This window comes from Sus scrofa, chromosome 6 (assembly GCF_054392235.1).
Source record: "Sus scrofa isolate SSC_HxYL_T2T_F1_AM1 chromosome 6, Sscrofa_HxYL_maternal_Yorkshire_Landrace_v2.0, whole genome shotgun sequence".
Classification (NCBI taxonomy): Eukaryota; Metazoa; Chordata; class Mammalia; order Artiodactyla; family Suidae; genus Sus; species Sus scrofa.
Window position 1 is genome coordinate 112,984,005 of NC_139388.1, and position 20,849 is coordinate 113,004,853.

The 20,849-nt window shown below is 46.3% G+C and overlaps 1 protein-coding gene across 8 annotated transcripts in view; it reads right to left on the reverse strand.

The window, feature by feature from the left end:
- The window catches only part of ANKRD29 (ankyrin repeat domain 29), a 57,619-nt gene extending 41,456 nt beyond the window's left edge, over positions 1 to 16,163 (reverse strand). For 7 of the 8 annotated variants that reach the window (XR_014807751.1, XR_014807750.1, XR_014807754.1 and 4 more), the window contains exons 1-2: positions 15,602 to 15,752; positions 2,716 to 2,826 (exon numbers count right to left, since the gene is read on the reverse strand). Coding sequence is in view for 3 of the 8 variants with exons in the window: in XM_021096184.2 (XP_020951843.2) it covers positions 2,716 to 2,826; positions 15,602 to 15,622 (132 nt within the window). In the remaining 5 variants the exon portion in view is untranslated. The other variant, XM_084964382.1, reaches the window with a different exon arrangement.
- Between the last annotated feature and the right edge of the window lie 4,686 nt (positions 16,164 to 20,849).

The window sequence follows — 20,849 nt, forward strand, 5'->3', positions numbered from 1 at the left end:
AAACCTTATGGTTCCCGGTCGGATTCATTTCCGCTGCACCATGATGGGAAGTGCTGAGTTTACAATTCTTTATCTGTAAACTGGTGCAGGTAAAGAGGAAACGGGAGACTACAGGTGAGAGTCAGGAGCCCTGGGGCCCATGTCCACCTGTCATCAACCAGCCAAGTAACCTGGGGCACACGTCTTACAATTCCCTGGCCTTGTTTACTTCATCCTTAAAATGAGGAGTGGGATGAAGTGATTGCCAAGGTCTCTGCCAGCTTTAGATGCAAGGACTTGAGACTCACCAGTTGATATGAACCCTCTCAGGAGGACTTTGGTGGCTTAATTTACAGTTGTTTCCAAGGACTTGGAATGTAATCTGAACTGGGACCCTCTCTGTGTGTTCAGCAGCCTGCTTTTGTAAAGCAAATGACAAGAGAGAGACAGCTGGTTCCTCGTGAGGCAGGCTCACTAGGTAGGGGGCTAGTGACACTTAGAAGCCTCGTGCTGTTTACATCTGTGGGATTTTGTAGGAAGGTGGTATCGTTGAGTGGTCACTGACAGTGTGATTCTGGGCTGGCTATCAGACCTTCAAAGGCTCATTTTCCTTATCTGTAAGATGCAAAACAATACATTTCTACCTGATTAAATTAAATGAGAAAAAGCACTAAGTCAGGCAATGTGCTTAGCATAGAGACTTCTTGTTTTAAACAAGCAGGAATAACTTATAAACATTTTGGGGCTGCACTCATGGCATGAAATTCCCAGGCCAGGGATCAAACCCATGCCACAGCAGTGACAACATCAGATCCTTAACCTGCTGAGCCACCAGGGAACTCCATATTTTTTAATCAAAAGACCTACTGGTTACCTAGCAATCAGAGAGAGATGGAGCATGAGCTCTTGAGGGGAAAGGACGTGGTGGGACAGGTGACTCTGATGGGGAAAGGGCACTGAGCCCGCCCAGGGTAGGTGGTCCAAGTGTGTGGGGCACTGTGTGACTTCCAGCTTCCCGGAAGGGAGGCCAGGGATCGAACCTGCATCCTCATGTTCCTAGTCATGTGGCTTGCTTCCTGGTACCAGGAAGCTGGAAGTCAGGAGAAGGTCATGGGGGGTGTCTGAAAAGGGGTGACCTTAAGAAAAAGGAGTAGGGAGTTCCCTTAATGGCACAACAGAAAAGTAATCCAACTAGAATCCATGAGGATGCCGGTTCGATCCCTGGCCTTGCTCAGTGGGTTAAAGGATCCAGCATTGCCATGAGCTAGGTCATGGTCTAGGTCTCAGAGGTGGCTGTAGCTGTGCTGTAGGCCGGCAGCTGTAGCTCCGATTCAATCCCTAGCCTGGGAACCTCCATATGCCGCAGATGCAGCCCTGAAAAAGTTAAAAAAAAAAAAAAAAAAAAGGAAAGAAAATAGAGAAAAGGGAGTAAAGTGGTCATTAATATGGTCCACAGGTGAGGTCACTATGAAAAAGAGCGTTCCCACTCCAGCTCCGTCCAGTGTGGTGCTGCTGCCCAGCAAGACCCAAGTAAGACAGGATGGCCAGTTCCCAGATGCCCAAGACCCCGTGTTTGTCTGGGTCCTGGCAAAGAAAAGATGGTAAATTCAAATTGGGATAATTGGAAGAAAGTATAATAAAAAGCCTGTTTATCAGGCAGTGCTCTGGATGTAGGGAAATGACAAAGAACAGGGCTGGAAGTTGTAACAGCGGGGCTGCACGGCCATCCCAGGCCTGAAGGCGCAAGGGGAAAGCCCTGTCTCCCAGGATGGAGAGGATGAGGGCACTGCCACCAGACAGCACAAGGAACACTGGACTCCCCAACGTCCTTGTTCTCCACCCGCTGATTCCTGCCAACACTTCCAAGCCCTGCTGAAGGTCAGAGGGATGTGAGTCCCCCGGGCCAGGCCTTATTGTCCCGGCTCTGGGACACAAGAGCAGGCTGGAGAAAGTCACAAGTGGATCTGGAGGTGAAACCACGCCCCAGGGGGCAAAATGGAGCAAACACTGATACCTCACTTGGGCTGGTGGCTGATGTCACCTACCAAAGTTGTGCCATAAAAGCTGGAAATGGCACGCCGTGTTTCCAGGAAAACAATAAGGGTCCTGTGAAAACGTGTTTATTTAATCCCTAAAATCAAAACATCTTGTCTCTCTCTCCTCATCTGAGGTCCTCCTAGTCCCCAGGGATAGGACATCCTGCTGGGGACAGAGAAATCGCTGCCTCTGGCTGGGGAGGGAAGGGCTCCAAGTGATACCTGCCAGGGGGCAGTGGGATTTGCTTTTACTTTCCGTTCATCGCTGATTAGTGTCTCGATGTCTGCAAAGGTAATGAGGCATCAGAGGCTGGGTGGACGCTTTCATCTCCGGAGAAAAAAAACGAGCTCCCATCTCCACGGCAGCCCCCTCTGCTCTGAGTTTCCTCCACCTTTTCCCAAAAGCAGCTGGTCTGAATGCTTTGACTGCACACCCTTTCCTTCTTGGACGCTGACAATTCAGATTCCCAGTGAAGCGTCTCTTCTCCTATTGTGGCCCCTCCTGCTTTATGCATATAATGGTTTCCTCGGTCTGCTCTGAAGTCCCTCAGGGTATGCTGGACTTTTTGCAAAGGACAGAGCAAGCCAACACACGAGAAAGGAACAAGCACCACGAAGGGAAGTGTATTCAGAAGAAGCTGGCGTGCCAGCAGGGGATGGTGTGCTTGTGGCATGCGTGTACCGAACGGGTGGTCCTTACACTGTCCCTGCAGTCCACGTCCACCCGGCCGCTGTTCAGCAACAGCCGCAGCAGAGTCAGGTTGCCCCTCCTGGCCGCCCAGAACGCCGCGTTGGCCAACGGGGTTTCCTTCTGCAGAAGCAAAATGAAACATCTTAAAACCGACCTCTGTTACCGCGGCCACTTCTCTGCAAGGATGTCATACCACTCAATAGGGCGACGTTCTAGATGTGCCTGGTCATTTAAAAGACTGCTCGACCCGCCAACAGGGAATTCCATGTACTTTGTAATGGGATGCAGATGCCTGAGCCATGGGGCTGTGATGAAGAGAGATGCTATTGATAAGGCGGCACCATTAAAAACCCTCTCTCCCACCCATGTCCTCACTTTCCTGCCTCTGTCTTTGTTCAGTTTCCTTTTTGCTTGAAACAATTCTGCCCCAACCTTCAAGGGCAAGGTTCTGCTTAAATGCTATTTTCTCCCTGAAGTGTTCCCCAATCTCTCTTCACCTTTGAGCGGAGGGAACTCTCCCAACTCCGAGTTGCCCACATCTTTTCTGTGCCCCCCCCACGCTTTCCCCGATTCCAGCTGCCTGGGGAAATGCCTCACTTTCCCTCTGTCTAACTTTCTTTGTTTCAGGTGGAATTTACCAGCACAAGGAACTCTGGGCAGAAGAGACTGCTCTGTGTAATAGGGAGACTGCACAGGGACAAGATGAAGTTTGAGAGAGTGAATCTGAAAGAGAATTTAGCATGGGCCATGTTATAGCTCTGCTGGCTTTTCCTAAAACATGAAAACTGGAGGAGTTCCCATGGTGGCTCAGTGGTTAACGAATCTGACTAGGAACCATAAGGTTGTGGGTTCGATCCCTGGCCTCCCTCAGTGGGTTAAGGATCCAGTGTTGCTGCGAGCTGTGGTGTAGGTCACAGATGCGGCTCCAATCCTGTGTTGCTGCGGCTTTGGTGTAGGCTGGCAGCTACAGCTCCAATTCGACCCATAGCCTGGGAACATCCATATGCCGTGGGAGTGTGGTCCTAAAAAAGTCAAAAAGACAAAAACAAACAAACAAAAAACCAAAACATGAAAACTTGAGAGTAATAAATTGTAAATCATTTTCAGTGATTTTTGTTGTTTCACTTTAACTCCAAATACCTTTTGAAAGCCATTGGCAAAGCACAAACTTCTTCATTCTAACACACTCTCCTGCCAGGAGCCTCTTCTGCCTTTAGGATGGCCTCAGGGATTCCTCTCCTGCACAGGCTGGACATCCTGGTTTCCTACAAGGTTCTAGACACTGAGCTTTGAGAGGAGGTGTACATCTTTCATTTTCCCTCAAGGGTTTGATTTACTGGGAGGTGGAGGCATGATAGAGTAGTTGATTTGGGGTAAGCGAGAGCTGAGTTCAAGTCCTGACCCTGTTGCTTGCCAGTTCTGTGACCCTGGGCAGGTTACTTAATTTCTCTCTGCCCTAGTAAAGTGGCATAATAATAACAGTGGTAGTAAGTCATCCCTCAGCATCCTTAGAGGATTGCTTCCAGGACCTCCTGCAAATACCAAAATCTGTGGATGCTCTAGTCTCTTATATAAATTGGCACAGTAGTTGCATAGAACCTCCACATATCCTCCTATATACTTTTTATTTTTTGTCTTTTTAGGGCTGCACCTATGGCAGATAGAAGTTCCCAGGCCAGGAGTCAAATTGGAGCTGCAGCTGCAGGCCTACACCACAGCCACTGTGACACCAGGTTTGAGCTGCATCTGCAACCTACGCTGCAGCTTGTGGCAGTGTCAGATCCTTAACCCACTGAGCGAAGCCAGGGATTGAAGACACATCTCCATGGATACAAGTCAGGTTCTTAACCTGCTGAGCCACAAGGGGAACTCCCCCATATAGTTTCAATCACCTCTAGATTACCTTTTTTTTTGTCTTTTCCTCATTTTCTTGGGCCGATCTCACGGCATATGGAGGTTCCCAGGCTAGGGGTCGAATCAGAGCTGTAGCCGCTGGCCTACGGCAGAGCCACAGCAACCAGAGCCACAGCAACATGGGATCCGAGCTGCATCTGCGACCTACACCATAGCTCACGGCAACGCTGGATCCTTAACCCACTAAGCAAGGCCAGGGATCGAACCCAAAACCTCACCGTTCCTAGTTGGATTCGTTAACCACTGCGCTACCACAGGACTCCTCTAGATTACTTATAATAGCTAACATAATGTAAATGCTACGTAGTTGCCAGTGCAGGGAAAATTCAAGTTCCGTTTTTTGAAACTCTCTGGAATTTTTCTGATCTGTGGTTGAATCCACAGATGCAGACCCTGCAGACATGGGGGGGCCAACTCTACCTCTGACAGGTATTGTTAGAGGACAAACGAGATTAATACACGCAAATGAACTTCGACTGTAAACACTCAAGAGACACTAGCTCTAAATACACAGCCCTCAAAGCCTTTAACATTCTTTTTTTTTTTTTTTTTTTTTTTTTTTTTGGTCTTTTTTTTTGCCTTTTCTAGGGCTGCTCCCGAGGCATAAGGAGGTTCCCAGGCTAGGGGTCGAATCGGAGCTGTAGCCGCCAGCCTACACCAGAGCCACAGCAACTTGGAATCCAAGCCGCGTCTGCAACCTACACCACAGCTCACGGCAACGCTGGATCCTTAACCCACTGAGCAAGGCCAGAGAGAACCTGCAACCTCATGGTTCCTAGTCAGATTTGTTAACCACTGCGCCACAATGGGAACTCCCAAAGCCTTTAAGATTCTTGTCCAGGAGAATTCATTTGCTTGGTCACTGGCCTGTGCGAGGGAGAGTGGTACTGGCCAGGGGCTAGAGCTACCAGTCAGCCTTGATCTCTGCTCCCATGGCTTTGTGGACTAGTGGGAGATAAGCAAACCAGGCACACAGGGTGGTGATGCAAAGACATGGGGTCTCACCAGGCATCCTGGGAAGAGTCATCAGCTTGGAAGGGCTGGGGTAGAGGAGGCCAGGGCACAGAGGCCAGGAGGTCAGGGATGTGATGCAGTTTGGACGTTATCTGATGGCACTGGTGAGTCAAGGAAGTTAAGGTGGGGAGAGACTGCCAGTTATGCAGTTCAGAAGGTCCCCAGGGCAGCCTTGGGGTGAACGGACTGAGGACTAGGCAGCTTGAGACCAGTGTCTACAAGGGTTTGGGGACCACACCACCTAGACAGGGAGGAGATGATGAGCAGAGGCAATGACCTTGGGGATGGTGGGATGAGACAGACGGGAGAAATTTCAAGGAGCTGAACCGAGCAGTCTCGGTCCGTGCCTGTAAGTGCAGGAGTGGAGGGAGCCTGGTGGATGCGGTCCCTCTCGTCAAAGTCACAAGTGCCGAATGAAGGACCAATTAAGGGAAAAAGCGGTGAGTTCAGCTTTGAACGTGCTTAATTTCGGGTGCCTAGGGAGCACCCATGTGGAAATGGCTAGCAAACCACTGGGTAAGTTCTATCCCAGCGGGGCTGACACATTACTGGAGGGCAAGAATCCTGAGCTAATACTTACCAAGTGCTTATTCTGCACCACGGTACACCCTCAGCATAGATCAGCTCATTAACCCTCATCACTGTTCGGGGGAGTGGGTACCAGTACTATTCCACCGTGTGGACGACGTATGTGAGAAGTGACAAGGCAGGCTTCAGCCCCCAGCAGTCTGGTGCTTGAGGCTCGGCTTTCAGCCATCCCACTGGCCTGCCTCTTGCAGAATTCTCCTCCTGAGACCGCAAGGAGCAGGCAGTGTGGACCTCAATGACCTCCTTCCTACCCTCATTCCAAGCTCCTCTTCTGCCAAGATGGAAAGTCCCCTAACCTTCTTTCTCTCTGGGGCCTAAAGACCACACTGCCTGGTTAACTCCCAAACTTCCTGTGGGTACCACAGGCACGTAATCGGGAAATGCTATTACAAAGGGCAGCCCTTTAGCTTTTAAAGGAGCTGATGTACGTGAAAATGCACAAGTCCTAAGGTATCTTGCCAACCATTTAATCTCTTTTTTCCACTATTATTTTAAAAAACTTCTTATTAAAGTACAGCTGATTTACAATGTTGTGCTAATTTCTGTTGTGCAGCAAAGTGGCTTAGTTATACACACATATACATTCTTTTTTTTTTTTTTCTAATTCCTTTCCATTATGGTTTATCCCAGGAGACAGTTCCCTATACCATACAGTAGGACCCTGTTATCTATCCATTCTAAATGTAATAGTATGAATCTACTACCTCCAAACTCCCAATCCATCCCTCTCCTCTCTCCACCTTGGCAACCATAAGTCTGTTCTTCCTGTTCATTTGTTTGGTAGATAGGTTCATTTGTGCCACCTTTTTTTTAGGGCCACACCTGTGGCATATGGAAGTTCCCAAGCTAGGGGTTGAATTGGAGCTACAGCTACCAGCCTATGCCACAGCCACAGCCAAGCCAGATCCCAGCCACATCTGTAACCTACACCACAGCTCAGAGCAACTCCAGATCCTTAAGCCACTGAGTGGGGCCAGGGATTGAGCCCGCATCCTCAATGTATCCTAGTCGGGTTCGTTACTGCTGAGCCACAAAGGGAACTCCTGTGCCACATTTTAGATTCCACGTTAAGTGATATCATATGGTATTTGTCTTTCTCTTTCTGACTTACTTCACTTAGTACAATGATCTCTAGTTGTATCCACGTTGCTGCACATGGCATTATTTTGTTCTCCATGTGGCTGAGTAGTAATCCATTGCGTACGTTTATCATATCTTATTAATCCATTCATTTCTACAATAACAAATGGGACCTAATCAAACTTACAAACTTTTACACAGCAAAGGAAACCATAAAAAATCCAAAAGGACAACCTATGGAATGGGAGAAAATATTTGCAAATGATGCAACCAACAAGGGCTTAATCTCTAAAATACACAAACTCATACAACTCAACAACAAAAAAACAAATAACCCAATATAAAAATGGGCAGAAGACCCAAACAGACATTTCTCTAAGGAAGACATACAGATGGCCAGTAGGAACATGAGACAATGCTCAACACCACTAATTATTAGAGAAATGCAAATCAAAACTACAATGAGGTACCACCTCTCACCAGTCAGAATGGCCATCATTAACAAGTCTACAAACAACAAATGCTGGAGAGGGTGTGGAGAAAAGGGTACCCTCCTACACTGTTGGTGGAAAGGTAAGTTAGTGCAACCACTATGGAAAATGGTACAGAGGTTCCTCAGAAAACTAAACATAGAACCACCATGTGATCCAGCAATCCCACTCCTGGGCATAAATCCAGAGAAAATAATGATTCGAAGGGATACATGCACCCCTATGTTCATTGTAGCACTATTCACAATAGCCAAGATTTGGAAATAACCTAGATGTCCCTCAACAGATGAATGGATTAAGAGGATGTGATATTTTTAACCTCTTTCTTGCTTGTTCAGGTCTCGGCAATCAGGCTGTTGGTTGCAACATTACGAGTTACTGCAAGGACAACCTCCACTGCATTCCTGCTCTGTATCAGGCAGTGTGCTGAGGACTTTCACTGCTCTAATGCCTTTTTTTTTTTTTTTTTTTTTTTTTTGGTCTTTTTAGGGAGGCACCTGTGGCATATAGAAGTTCCCAGGCTCAGGTCAAATCGGAGCTATAGTTGCCAGCCTACACCACAGCCACAGCAACGCAGGATCTGAGTCGTGTCTGTGACCTGCACTACAGCTCACAGCAACACTGGATCCTTAACCTACTAAGCGAGGCCAGGGATCCAACCCGCAACCTTATGGTTCCTAGTTGGATTCCTTTCTGCTGCAAACGACGGGAACTCCCTCTAATGCTTTTTAATTCTCAGAACAACCCCACGAGTCAATATTACTGTTCCCATTTGTAAGACCGGGAAACTGAGGCACAGGCACAAAGGTGACTTACTCAAGGTCACCCAGCTAGGAAGTAACAGAGCCAGGAGTCAAACCCAAGTCTGTTTGGGTCCAGAGTATGAGACTGTGAGAAAACCCGAGTATAAACTTCCACAGATGCCATCTTTTCTTCTCTTTCTCCTTCCCATTTACCGTTGGAATTTTGGCTTACATGCTACTCATTAGCACATTACCAGAAATTAAGTACAGGAAGGAAGCAGCGAGAAACACAGAAGGGAAGTTGTTACTTGAACAGAACTGGAAATCTGATTAAAAGCTAAGAGGGGGTAGAGATGTAAACTACTGATTTAAAAAAGGGTTGAGAATAATGTGGATTTCAAGTGTGTACTGTGACCTACGCCATAGCTCACAGCAACATAGCTCCTTAACCCACTGAGGGAGGTCAGGGATTGAACACGCATCCTATTGGATAGTCCGTAACCTGCTGAGCCACGATGGGAACTCCTCAAGTGTGCATTATTAATTCAACCAAGAGAACATTAGCTTTGTTCAATGATGAATTTCTTTGATGTTAGAGGCCATGTGAAATAAAGGGATATGGAGGGTTGAGAGGCTACGTGCAGGAGGTTTTTGAGATGTTGCTGGCTATTCTAGTCCACTGTTCCACTTTAGAGAACTGCTTGATAATTAACTAAGCATTAACCCTGTGTTGTTGTGTCATCACACTCCTTCCTATGAGGGCTAGGAAACCAAAAAGGAAAAGTGATTTACTCGCCCAGGCATTCTGCCTTAGGAGGTAGGTCTGTGTAACACTGGCAGTTCTAAACTCAGAACTCAAGACCACGTTTAAAGTCTCTTTAAGGAGTTCCTGTCATGGCTCAGTGGTTAGTGAACCCAACTAGTATCCACGAGGACCCAGGGTCAATCCCTGGCCTCGCTCAGTGGGTTAAGGTTCTAGTGTTGCCGTGAGCTGTGGTGTAGGTCGCAGACACGGCTTGGATGTGGAGTTGCTGTGGCTGTGGTGTAGGCTGGCGGCTACAGCTCCGATTTGACCGGAGCCTGGGAACTTCCATATGCCACAGGTGCCTCCCTGTAGGCCGGCAGCTGTGGCTCCAATTAGACCCCTAGCCTGGGAAGTTCCATATGCCTTGGGTAGCGGCCCTAAAAAGACAGAAAGACCAAAAAAATAAATAAAGTCTCTTTAACACACAGATGTTCAGAATAGGCAAACCTATAGAGATCAAAAGTAGATTAAGTTATCCGAAATGAGGATGTTTGGAGGAATGCAGAGGGACTGCCACGAGGTACATAGTTTCTTTTGGGGGTGATTAAAACATTCTCAAATTGATTGTGCTCATGGTTGCACTACTCTGTGAATATGTTAAAAAACCACTGACACAAACACTTTAACTAGGTGAGTTATATGGTATGTGACCTGTATTTCAATAAAGCTGTTAAACAAATACATGGTTTCGTTATTTTCCTACGGCTCATCCAAATAATTCCAGCTGACTGATGAACCACAGTTGATTTTGAGATAATCTGCACATTTTCAGAACAAGGACAGAACACACAAGTTCCCATATACATTTGGCCAAGGCACTTCCATCACCAAGAAGAAACCTGGTACTGAGATGTTTTATTCTCTTGGGTAAGACACTACTCTTTTTTATTTTTTCCTTTGGTCTTTTTAGGGCCACACCTGCAGCATACGGAGGTTCCCAGGCTAGGGATGGCATTGGAGCTGTAGTTGCCAGCCACAGCCACAGCCATACCAGATCCAAGCTGCGCCTGTGACCTATACCACAGCTCATGGCAATGCCGGATCCTTAACCCAATGAGGGAGGCCAGGAATCAAACTTGTGTCTTCATGGTTACTAGTCAGGTTCATTACTGCTGAGTCCCAGTGCAAACGCCACCCAGGCATTACTCTTAAATCTAGTTGGTGTTTCCTCTGTGATGGTGGCCTCCCTCCTCGGGTGAGGGTCTAACCCCCAAACTGCGCTAGATTTTTGGGAGCCTCAGCCCTGGAGAATAAGTCTTGAACAGTTGAAATAGCTGTTATAAAGATAAAAGCCAAGGTAGTGAAATCCATGAGCTTTATTCCACAAAATGACTCATATCTGCTTTTACTTTAAAAACAGTTACAACAGACATGTTTCTCTTTTCCCAAGCAGAACAAATTGAGAGTTGCCAAAGGCAGAAGAGGAAGTTTACTGGAGGCAAAGTGATACTAGCAAGAAGGGGCTGCTGACAGCGTAATGGAGAAAGGATAAAGAGTGGGTCCGTGTGGTTCAGAAGCAAATAGCCCTACATGTGGTGACTCTGAGTCATCAAGGAGAAGCTAAATTGTGATTTATAACCCTCTGTTTATCCTCCCACAGGCTCAGCCAACAATATAGGGTCTTTTAAAAGCAGGCCTTGGAGATCCAGGGCCTAGGACTTACAAGCCTTTTAGCTGCCTATGAAAAGGAAACAGTTCATCTATGGCTCCAACATCAAAGTTAATGAATATTTCATTCCCTATCTACAGAATGTAGCAGATTGTCAACTTTATTCACCGCTAAAATTGGTATTCATAAAATATCACTGACACATGAAAATAATTTGTAGGTCTGATTTTCTCACTCCACAAGAATTACTGAATTGCAGAACAATCATGGACAAAAGTAAACTAAATTTTATTCATGGCTTTTCTTTATAATATAAAAGCAATATTATAAAAATTGTTCCAAAACTGTACAATAAAAGTCACTATATCCTTATCATGAGCTGAGGGCACATTTTAACATACATGGTATGACATCAGCTGGGGCAGGTGCAGGGTTAGTCAACCCGCCTGCAGCTCTGCTCCCCTCCCGCCTCAAGCCATCCCTCTGTGCCTTTTGGAACTCCTCCACTTGCTGGAAAATCATTCGGTTTTCATCCTTAACCTAGCACAGAGCTTCCTCTGTCTCCCTGCCTTAAGGTCCTCAGCACCCTCCCTGGCGGAGGCTGGGCCTGTTCTCACACCAGCTCTAGCTCAGGGAATGGGGTTGGGCCCTTCCACCTGGCTTCCAGGTGTACCAATTTCAGCTGCTTCAAGACTCACGCCATCCCACCCTCTCATCCTCTGCTTCACCTCAACACAGTTGTCATTTCTTGATCATTCTTCCTTTTTTTTTTGTCTTTTTAGCTATTTCTTGGGCTGTTCCCGTGGCATATGGAGGTTCCCAGGCTAGGGGTCTAATCGGAGCCGTAGCCACCAGCCTACGCCAGAGCCACAGCAACGCGGGACCCGAGCCGCGTCTGCAACCTACACCACAGCTCACGGCAACGCCGGATCGTTAACCCACTGAGCAAGGGCAGGGACCGAACCCATAACCTCATGGTTCCTAGTCGGATTCGTTAACCACTGCGCCACGATGGGAACTCCCATTCTTCCTTCTTCACCGAAAATGTTGGCACCTTCCTTTCTGCCCATCCCACACACTGACCTCATCTTGGCCCTCACTTTACAAAACGTCAATGCCCCTGCCCCTCCCACCTCCTGAGTACTTCATCACTCAGCTCAATCATCCTCTCCACTCCAAGCTTTCTTAGCACTCCCTATTGTAATCTTTTTTTGTCTTTTTCGGGCTGCACCCGCAGCATATGGAGGTGCCCAGGCTAGGGGTCCAATCGGAGCCTTAGCCATGTCTGCAACCTACACTATAGCTCACGGCAACACCAGATCCTTAACCTACTGAGCGAGGCCAGGAATCGAATCTGCATCTTCATGGATGATAGATTTGTTTCGGCTGAGCCACAACGGGAACTCCATATTGTCATCTCTTTTGGGGGGGAGGCTATGGTGCACAGTAGCCTGATGTGGGATCTCAGTTCCCAGACCAGGGATTGAACCCAGGCTGTAGCTATGAGAGCACTGGACCACCAGGGAATTCTCCCTATTATCATCTTAAGATACTTTTAAATTGAGATATAAATTTATATATTCTAAAATTAATCTTTTAAAGTATATAATTCATTGGTTTTTAGTTTATTCTCAAGGTTTTACAACCATCACCACCATTCCAGAACATTTTCATCCACTGAAATCGAAACATCATACCTACTAATAACTGCTCCCCATCTCCCCCTTTTTCCCTCAGCCCCTGGCAACCACTAATCTTTCTGTGCCTATGGATTTGCCTATTCTGGACATTTCAAATAAATGGAACCATAAAATACCTGGCCTTCTGTGCCTGACTTTTTCCACTTAATGTAATGTTTTCAAGGTCCACCCGTGTTGCTGCATATACGAGTGCTGCATTCCTTTTGTTGTTGTATGAAATTCCATCATATAGATATACCATATTATGGACTGAATGTTTGTTTCCTACCCTCTCCAAATTCCTGTGTTGAACTCCTAACCCCCAATGTGATGATATCTGGAGGTGGGGCATTTGGGAGGCAATCAGGTTCAGATTAAGTCATGAGGGTGCAGCCCCCATGACAGGGTTAGTGCACTTTTAAGAAAAAGACACCAGAACTCCCTCTCTCCCCTATCTGAGGACATAGTAAGAAGGTGGCTGCCTGCAAGGCAGGAAGAGGGCTCTCACCAGACAGTGTACCTGCCAGCAACTTGATCTTGAACATCCCAGCATTCAGCACTATGCGATATAACTTCCTGACACATGTTTTCATTCCTCTTGTATAAACATCTAGAAGCAGAATTGCTGGGTCATATGCTCCATGTTTAACTTTTTGAAGAATGACCAGACTGTTTTCTATTCCTATTTCGTTTTACATTCCTACCAGTAATGTATGAGGGTTCCAATTTCTTCACATCCTTGCCAGCACTTGTCATTGTCTGTCTTGTTGACCGTAATCATCCTAATAGGTGTGAAATGGTATCTCATTGCGGTTTTGATTTGCATTTCCCTGATGGCTAATGATGTTGAATATCCTTTCAGTGGCTTGTTGGGCATTTGTATATCTTCTTGGGCAAATGTCTATTCAGATCATTTGACCATTTTAAAACTGGGTTGTCTTTTTATTGTTGAGATGTCTATTATCTTTTAAAGATGCTACCATTTTAAAGCAAACAACCCTAGGCCAAGTCTGGATTCCTGCCTGCTACAGCCACTGTTTCTTGCAGAATTTTTTGAAAGAGTTCTCTCCACTTGTGGTTTCCCACCACTCCCTTTTCAAGCTATTATAATCTGGCTTCTGAACTCAATACTGCATTGAAACTGCTCTAAGCAAGGTCACCAGTCTATTTTGTTATTGAGTTCAATGGGCACTTTTCAATTTTTAGCTTGTTTGATTTCTCTGTGGAATTTAGCTCTGCGTCCTTCTCCACCTTTATTGAAAGGCTAGAGATTCTTGGCTGAATGACAGCACATGTCTCTGATTGTTCTCTTACATCCCTGGCTGCTCCTCTATTTTCTCAATGGGCTTCTCTTATTCTGCTCATTCATAAGGGATGATCTTTAAGATTTTGTCCTCAGCCCTCTTATTTTCTATCTTTAGATGATCTCACCGGGCATTCACATTTATTCCCATGGGTTCAAAGACCATTTAACACAGCTTACTCCTAAATCTCATCTCTATTTCCTGCCTAGGCCACCCTCCTGGGCTCTAGTTCATATATTTGTCTAACCAACATCTCTAAGGACTCCCATCTATCCTTGAACATTTCAAGTCCCACACCAAACTTTTTTTTTTGGCCATTTCTTGGGCCCATCTGTGGCATATGGAGGTTCCCAGGCTAGGGGTCGAATCAGAGCTGTAGCCACCGGCCTACACCACAGCCACAGCAACACAGGATCCGAGCCGCGTCTGCACTACACTACAGCTCACGGCAATGCCGGATCGTTAACCCACTGAGCAAGGGCAGGGACCGAACCCGCAACCTCATGGTTCCTAGTCGGATTGGTTAACCACTGAGCCACACGGGAACCCCCCACACTAAAGATTTTGTCTTTACCTCTCTGGCCTCCCCTAACTCAGTGAAAAACATCAGTGACTGAATTCTGAAGATTAAAAAATTTTGTCTACTTCCTTCCATCCTTGAATCCTGTGCCCCTAGTCTGGTACCGTTTAACAAGATGATCCCAACATCATCCTGACTGGACCCCCAGCTCTATTTTCTTCTCCAAACTGTTGCCAGAGATCTTTCTAACCTGCAGATCTCACCGTATCCTTCCTCTGCTTAAAAGAGCTATTGTAAAAGATGGGATTACACTGGAGCTGGACACACAAGGGTTTGAATCTGAACACCATTCACTCACTGGCCGTGCGACTGTGGAAGGAATTACTTAATTTCTCCATGTTTCACTTTTTTTGTTTGAAAAAAAAAGGGGGTGGCCACCACCGTACCACCTCGTGGGTCCTCCTGAGGATTCAGAAGATGCACCTTTAGTTGAGTGGGCACATTTTAAGTGCTCAATACATTTTAGCTGTTATTTTTACTAAAACTTCCAACAGAGGTAAATGAATAAACTTCATTTTTATCCTAAGATGTGGGGGTTAAATGAAATGACTTTAATAAACTCTTTTCAGACTCCTCTGGACACTGTAGCGTGGTAATCAACTGCCAGCTTCACTCTGCGCTGGTTACTCAGCTTTAGTGTCAAAAAAGTACTCTGGGGAGGCAGCGGCAGTGGTGCGGCTGGCGTTCGGGAACCAGGACGCAGGATCGGGAATCGGTGCAGCAGCCCCAGTTCCTCCGAGGCGCGGCTGCAGGGGAGCGCCGACCCAGGGCTTCTTCCCCGCCCCCGCCCGACCGTCCCCCGGTGACCTTCCCCGCCGCCCCTGGCCCCGCGGCGGAGCTCACCGTATCTGCAGTCAGAAGAATCGAAAGCCTTTCGGGAGAAGCCCGCACCACCAGACCACAAACCACGGGGGCCACCCCAGCCCTGCCGCTCCCCACCACACACCGACCCCCTAAAGCCCCGGGGCGGCGCCCACCCCACCCTGCCGGCCCGCGTAGGTTCCAGGCAGACGATGGGGGCCGGCCCCGCCGCCGCAGCTCAGCCGTTCGCCCGCCTGGCGCTCCCTCCCGGAGCCCGCGGCGCTCACCTTGAACGACATCCTGCACATGGCCGCGGCCGCCCCGCCGGGACCGGCGTGCTTCCGGCCCGGACGCCAGCCCAGCCCTCCCTCCGCTCGCCTGCCGCCTTCCGCAGAGGGACGGCCTCGGTGGCGCCGCGCTCTCCCGCTGCCGCAGACCGAGCTGGGCGGGGAAGGGGGGGCTGGGCTGGGAGAGGAAAGGGGGAGGGGCTGGGAGGGGAAAGGAGGGGATGTGAGGGGCGGGGTGGGGGGTGCACCCAAGACAGCTCTCCGCCGCTCTGCAGCACACACACGCCCGCCCGGCTCCGCAGCCACTGTGCACACTGCACACACAAGTTCACACACGCACCACTGTACACTTACAACCTCACGCTCACTCTGCACACATCCAGGCTCACTCTCTCTCACACTCCAAACTGTATACCCCACACTGTGCACCCTCTCCACTTTCCACACAAACGCCATCCACACTCCCGTTCACCCACCCACACTTCTCACACTCCTCACACACAGCCTCTCATACACACACTCTGTGCACATCCATATTCCTGTTAGACACACACTCACTCCAAACTCCACACACACTGTGAAGTCTCCACATTCCACAAACACAGACTCACACGTAATACATAATTCCACATCCACATCCACATATACACACCACACACCCACCCACACGTATATATACACACATACACATCCTCCCAAAGGGCACGGCTTGCATCAGATGATTGTCAATCTTCACTACAGCACAAATATGATGATGGAAATGAGACATGAGAAAAAAATTCACCCATCATCCCACCACTCTTTCAAATGGCTATTTTCATTTTTATTTCTGCCCTTCTAGGTTATCCTTTCTCCTTTTCTTTTCTAAGAATCTCGGCTTTTTTCCCTCCTGGGGAAAGAGTGGAGGAAACCTTTTGATTGAATGAGTAAGAAGTAGTGTTTTCTTTTTTGAAGGTGAAGGGCGTAATTTGAAATATATGCATCTTCCTCTACCTTTTAACCACACCAGTCACTTCTTCCTCTTAGCAGAATCCTACACACCTGCCCTTTCAGGAGCCCCTCACTCCTTCACATATAATGCTTGCTGGTTGTTCAGGGTTGGTTTGAGGGAAGTTAAAGTGAGAGTCATGTTTTTTAAAATTAAAAAATATTATTTTTAAAGTATAATAAGCGATAATAGTCTTCCTAGAAAACTCAAATGCTAAATTAAAAGTGGACAGCTCTGCGAGTTCCCGTCGTGGCACAGTGGTTAACGAATCTGACTAGGAACCATGAAGTTGCAGGTTTGATCCCTGGGCTTGCTCAGTGGGCTGAGGATCCAGCGTTGCAGACACGGCTTGGATCCCATGTTGCTGTGGCTCTGGTGTAGGCTGGCGGCTACAGCTCTGATGGGACCCCTAGCCTGGGAACCTCCATATGCTGCGAGTGCGGCCCTAGAAAAGACAAAAAGACAAAAAAAAAAAAGTGGACACCTCACATTACAGGAGTCCACACATCCTCCCCCTCACCTGTTCAAGGTTTCCTTTTCCTCAGATGAATTTCTAATGAATTTTTAATTTAAAAGTTAAAAAAATACAACTACAAATTGAAGTTCATAAAGGACATAAAAATATTTATCCCATGTAGATAAATTGTATGAATTTGTGCTTAAGACAATTTTAAGAAAAAAGTTCCAAAATTTGATAGGAATTTCTAACTTTGAAAAGCAAGAAAAACTCAAAACTTTTCCCCTGCCTTGGGTGTCTATGGATGAGATGTTTTGCTGCATGACGTTATTATATAAGATCAAGTATCAGAGATTTTGCTTTGATAATTTTGATAAACAAAAAGAGGGAAGGGAAAGACATTAATATTTTGAGTGCAATGTACCAGGTGCTTCCTTCATAAGAATGCTAAGAGATGAGTTTTACGCTCATTCCACAGCTGGGAAAACTAAGGTTCTGAGAGATGAAGTAATTTGCTAAGGAGTGATCAAGCTAGATCTTTAAGTCTTTCTGGCCCCAAAGTTTGTTTCCTTTCCACAACCACACTTGCTACTCAGAGTTCTTTTTGACATTGTCTCTGGCCAGGCTGCTGATGCGATTCTTGTTGAAGTCACAGGAAAGAATGTGCCTGCACACCTGGTTCATCTTGTCTTCGTGAAAAAGCCCCCCAAACACAGCAAAACTCTCATGATCACAGACTCTGAGTCTTAGAAAATGTCTTTTATTTTCTTCAAGGGTTAGTTTACAGTTGGAGACATGGTAGGTGGTCAAATCGTTGATTGATTAGAAGGGGTTAGTTTACAGTTGGATATACGGTAGGTATTAAGCATTGATAGATTAGAAGTTTCAGGGTTGTGTTCTCCATATCTGCACGGTCAGAAAGCCCACTGCTCCTCCAAAGACACCCACAACACTTAAGCATAGACAGCTGAGTCCATCTCAATTGAGGCCATATTTGTTATCACCGCTGTTCACACCAGCACAGGCTGTGTTTGTTCTCAATTTCACTCTGTCCCAGTTTACACTCTAGCAGGACTTGCTCTAGACAGGACAGCGAAGTAGGTCAGGCTGGTTTATTGAGCCCTGTCCCTCTTTTTTTTTTTTTTGTCATCAGCCCCCTTCACCTCAATTAAGAGTCTACCCTGGACAGTTTGCCTGCTGACATTCCATCTTCTGACTCCTTATCTCCCAGCTGGTTAACTCAGTTCCTCCTGAGTTATAAGGGGGACTGAGTCCTCCTCATAAGGGGGACTGAGTTAACCAGCTGGGAGATGTGGAGTGAGCCAAGAATGTAGCAGACTTGGCATTGAATAATCTGCCCCAACACCTGTTGTCCCCAGCTTTCCCCACTCAGAACACCAATTTTTGCCCAGACATCTACTGCTCCTCCTTGGGATATGCTTCAGGGAACCCAGTCCTTTTTTCCGTCCAAAGCTTTCTGATCTAAGCTAGTGATAGTGCTTGGATTGGGTGTGGGCATGTGACATATTTTGATCTCTGATACATGAGAGGAGATATGCTAGGGGCTCCTGAGAGAGATTTCATTGCTTCTAGGAGAGAGACCTAGGAGGAAGAAGGTTTTTCTTCTTTGTGATGCTGTCATGAATGGATGTGATGCCTGGAATTGCTGCAGCCACCTTGTGACCATGAGGGGAGCTATCCTCCAAGGTTGGCAAAGCAAACAGATTGTGTCGCTAAAGTCTGTGTTGACCACTGGGGCTGCTCTGCCCCAGGACTTCTTCCTATTTAAGCCACTTTTCATTGAAAGCATTCTTTTTTTTATTTTATAATGATTTTTTATTTTTTCCATTATAGCTGGTTTACAGTGTTCTGTCAATTTTCTTTTCTTTTCTTTTTCTTTTTTTTTGTCTTTTTGTCATTTCTTGGCTGCTCCCGCGGCATATGGAGGTTCTCAGGCTAGGGGTCAAATCGGAGCTGTAGCCACTGTCCTACGCCAGAGCCACAGCAACGTGGGATCCGAGCCGCGTCTGAGACCTACACCACAGCTCACAGCAACGCTGGATCATTAACCCACTGGGCAAGGCTAGGGACTGAACCCGCGACCTCATGTTTCCTAGTCGGATTCGTTAACCACTGCCCCACGATGGGAACTCCCTGTTCTGTCAATTTTCTACTCTACAGCAAGTTCACCCAACCACGCATACATGTATACATTCTTTTTTCTCACCTTGTCATGCTCCATCGTAAATGACTAGGTAGAGCTCCCAGTGCTATACAGCAGGATCTCATTGCTTATCCATTCCAAATGCAATAGTTTGCATCTATTAATTCCAGATTCCCAGTCAATCTTTTACAGGGTACAAAGGGAAGCAAGAGGTGGGGGCAAAAGTTGAGGAACTTAAGCCACATTGATTAATGTTCTGGCATTTTAACTGTGTCCCTGAATTTTATTCTCATTCCAACTTTATATGAAAGTATTCTCGTTGATGAAACTGAGACTCAGAGTGGGTGAGAACTTGTTTATAATCCCAAGGATCAATAGTAGGAAAGTGGTTTTTGAATCCAGGCAAATTTGAGAGTAAAACTGCTCAATTCACTTTGCTATCTTACTGTATCTGTATATAAATATTTGTTGAGTAGAAGTCCGAATGAAGTTTCCTCTTCTGCATTTTACAGCCTTAGTGTTACAGAATATCTCCTTCAGAATATGTGAATTGTGGACAATTCCTATATTGAATTCAGATGCTAAAAGAAGGTACTGGGGGTTACCAGAGGGCAACGGGAGGGGAAGGAATAAATTAGAAGGTTGGGATTAACATATACACTGTAGGAGTTCCCTTGGTGGCTCAGTGATTAGGGAACCCAACTTGGATCCATGAGGATGCGGGTTCAATCCCTGGTCTCCCTCAATGTGTTGGGGATCTGGCATTGCCATGAGCTGTGGTGTAGGTCCCAGATGTGGCTCAGATCCCAAGTTGCTGTGGCTGTGGCGTAGGCCTGCAGCTGTAGCTGCAATTAGACCCCTAGCCTGGGAACTTCTATATGCCTCGGGTGCAGCCCTAAAAAGCCAACAAACAAACAACAACAAAAAAACCCCCAAACATATACACTGTATATAAAATAGATAACCTACTGTATAGCACAGGGAACTATACTCAATATTTTGTAATAGCCTATAAGGGAAAAAATCTGAAAAAGAATACACACACATACACACACACACACATATATTCAGTTAACTGAACATATGCATGTATTCAGTTATAATTGACTCACTATACTGTACACCTGAAGCTAACATGACATTGTAAATCAACTACACTTCAATTTAAAAAAAAAGAAATAAAGAACTGGAGCACTAAATCAAGTGATACTCATGGATTTTGATGAATGCCTTTGAGAGGCAATATCACCACATTTGCTGTCTACTCAATAAATATTTTTAACGTGGAAGTTTTAGCCTAGTCTAATTTTTCAGAGTGCAAATCCCAAATATAAAGAGAAAAAAGCCAAGGATAACAGTGACTTTTAATACAACTTCCTGGAGTTATCAGTTACTAACTCTGTCCCTGGTCTTTTGAAAAGTATATAATAACACAATTGAAATTATATGTATTCTGTTTTTTTACAAATATGCCAAAGTGGGCATTTTCCTCTGGCATTAAAAATTCTTTGAAAATCCTGCTTTTAATGGCTGCATTTAAAATTGAGTCTATTATAATTTATTTTTCCTTTATCCTAGTATAAGGTTTTTAGTTACTTTTAGTTTTGTTATAAAAAATAATGCCAGAATAGCCAAGACA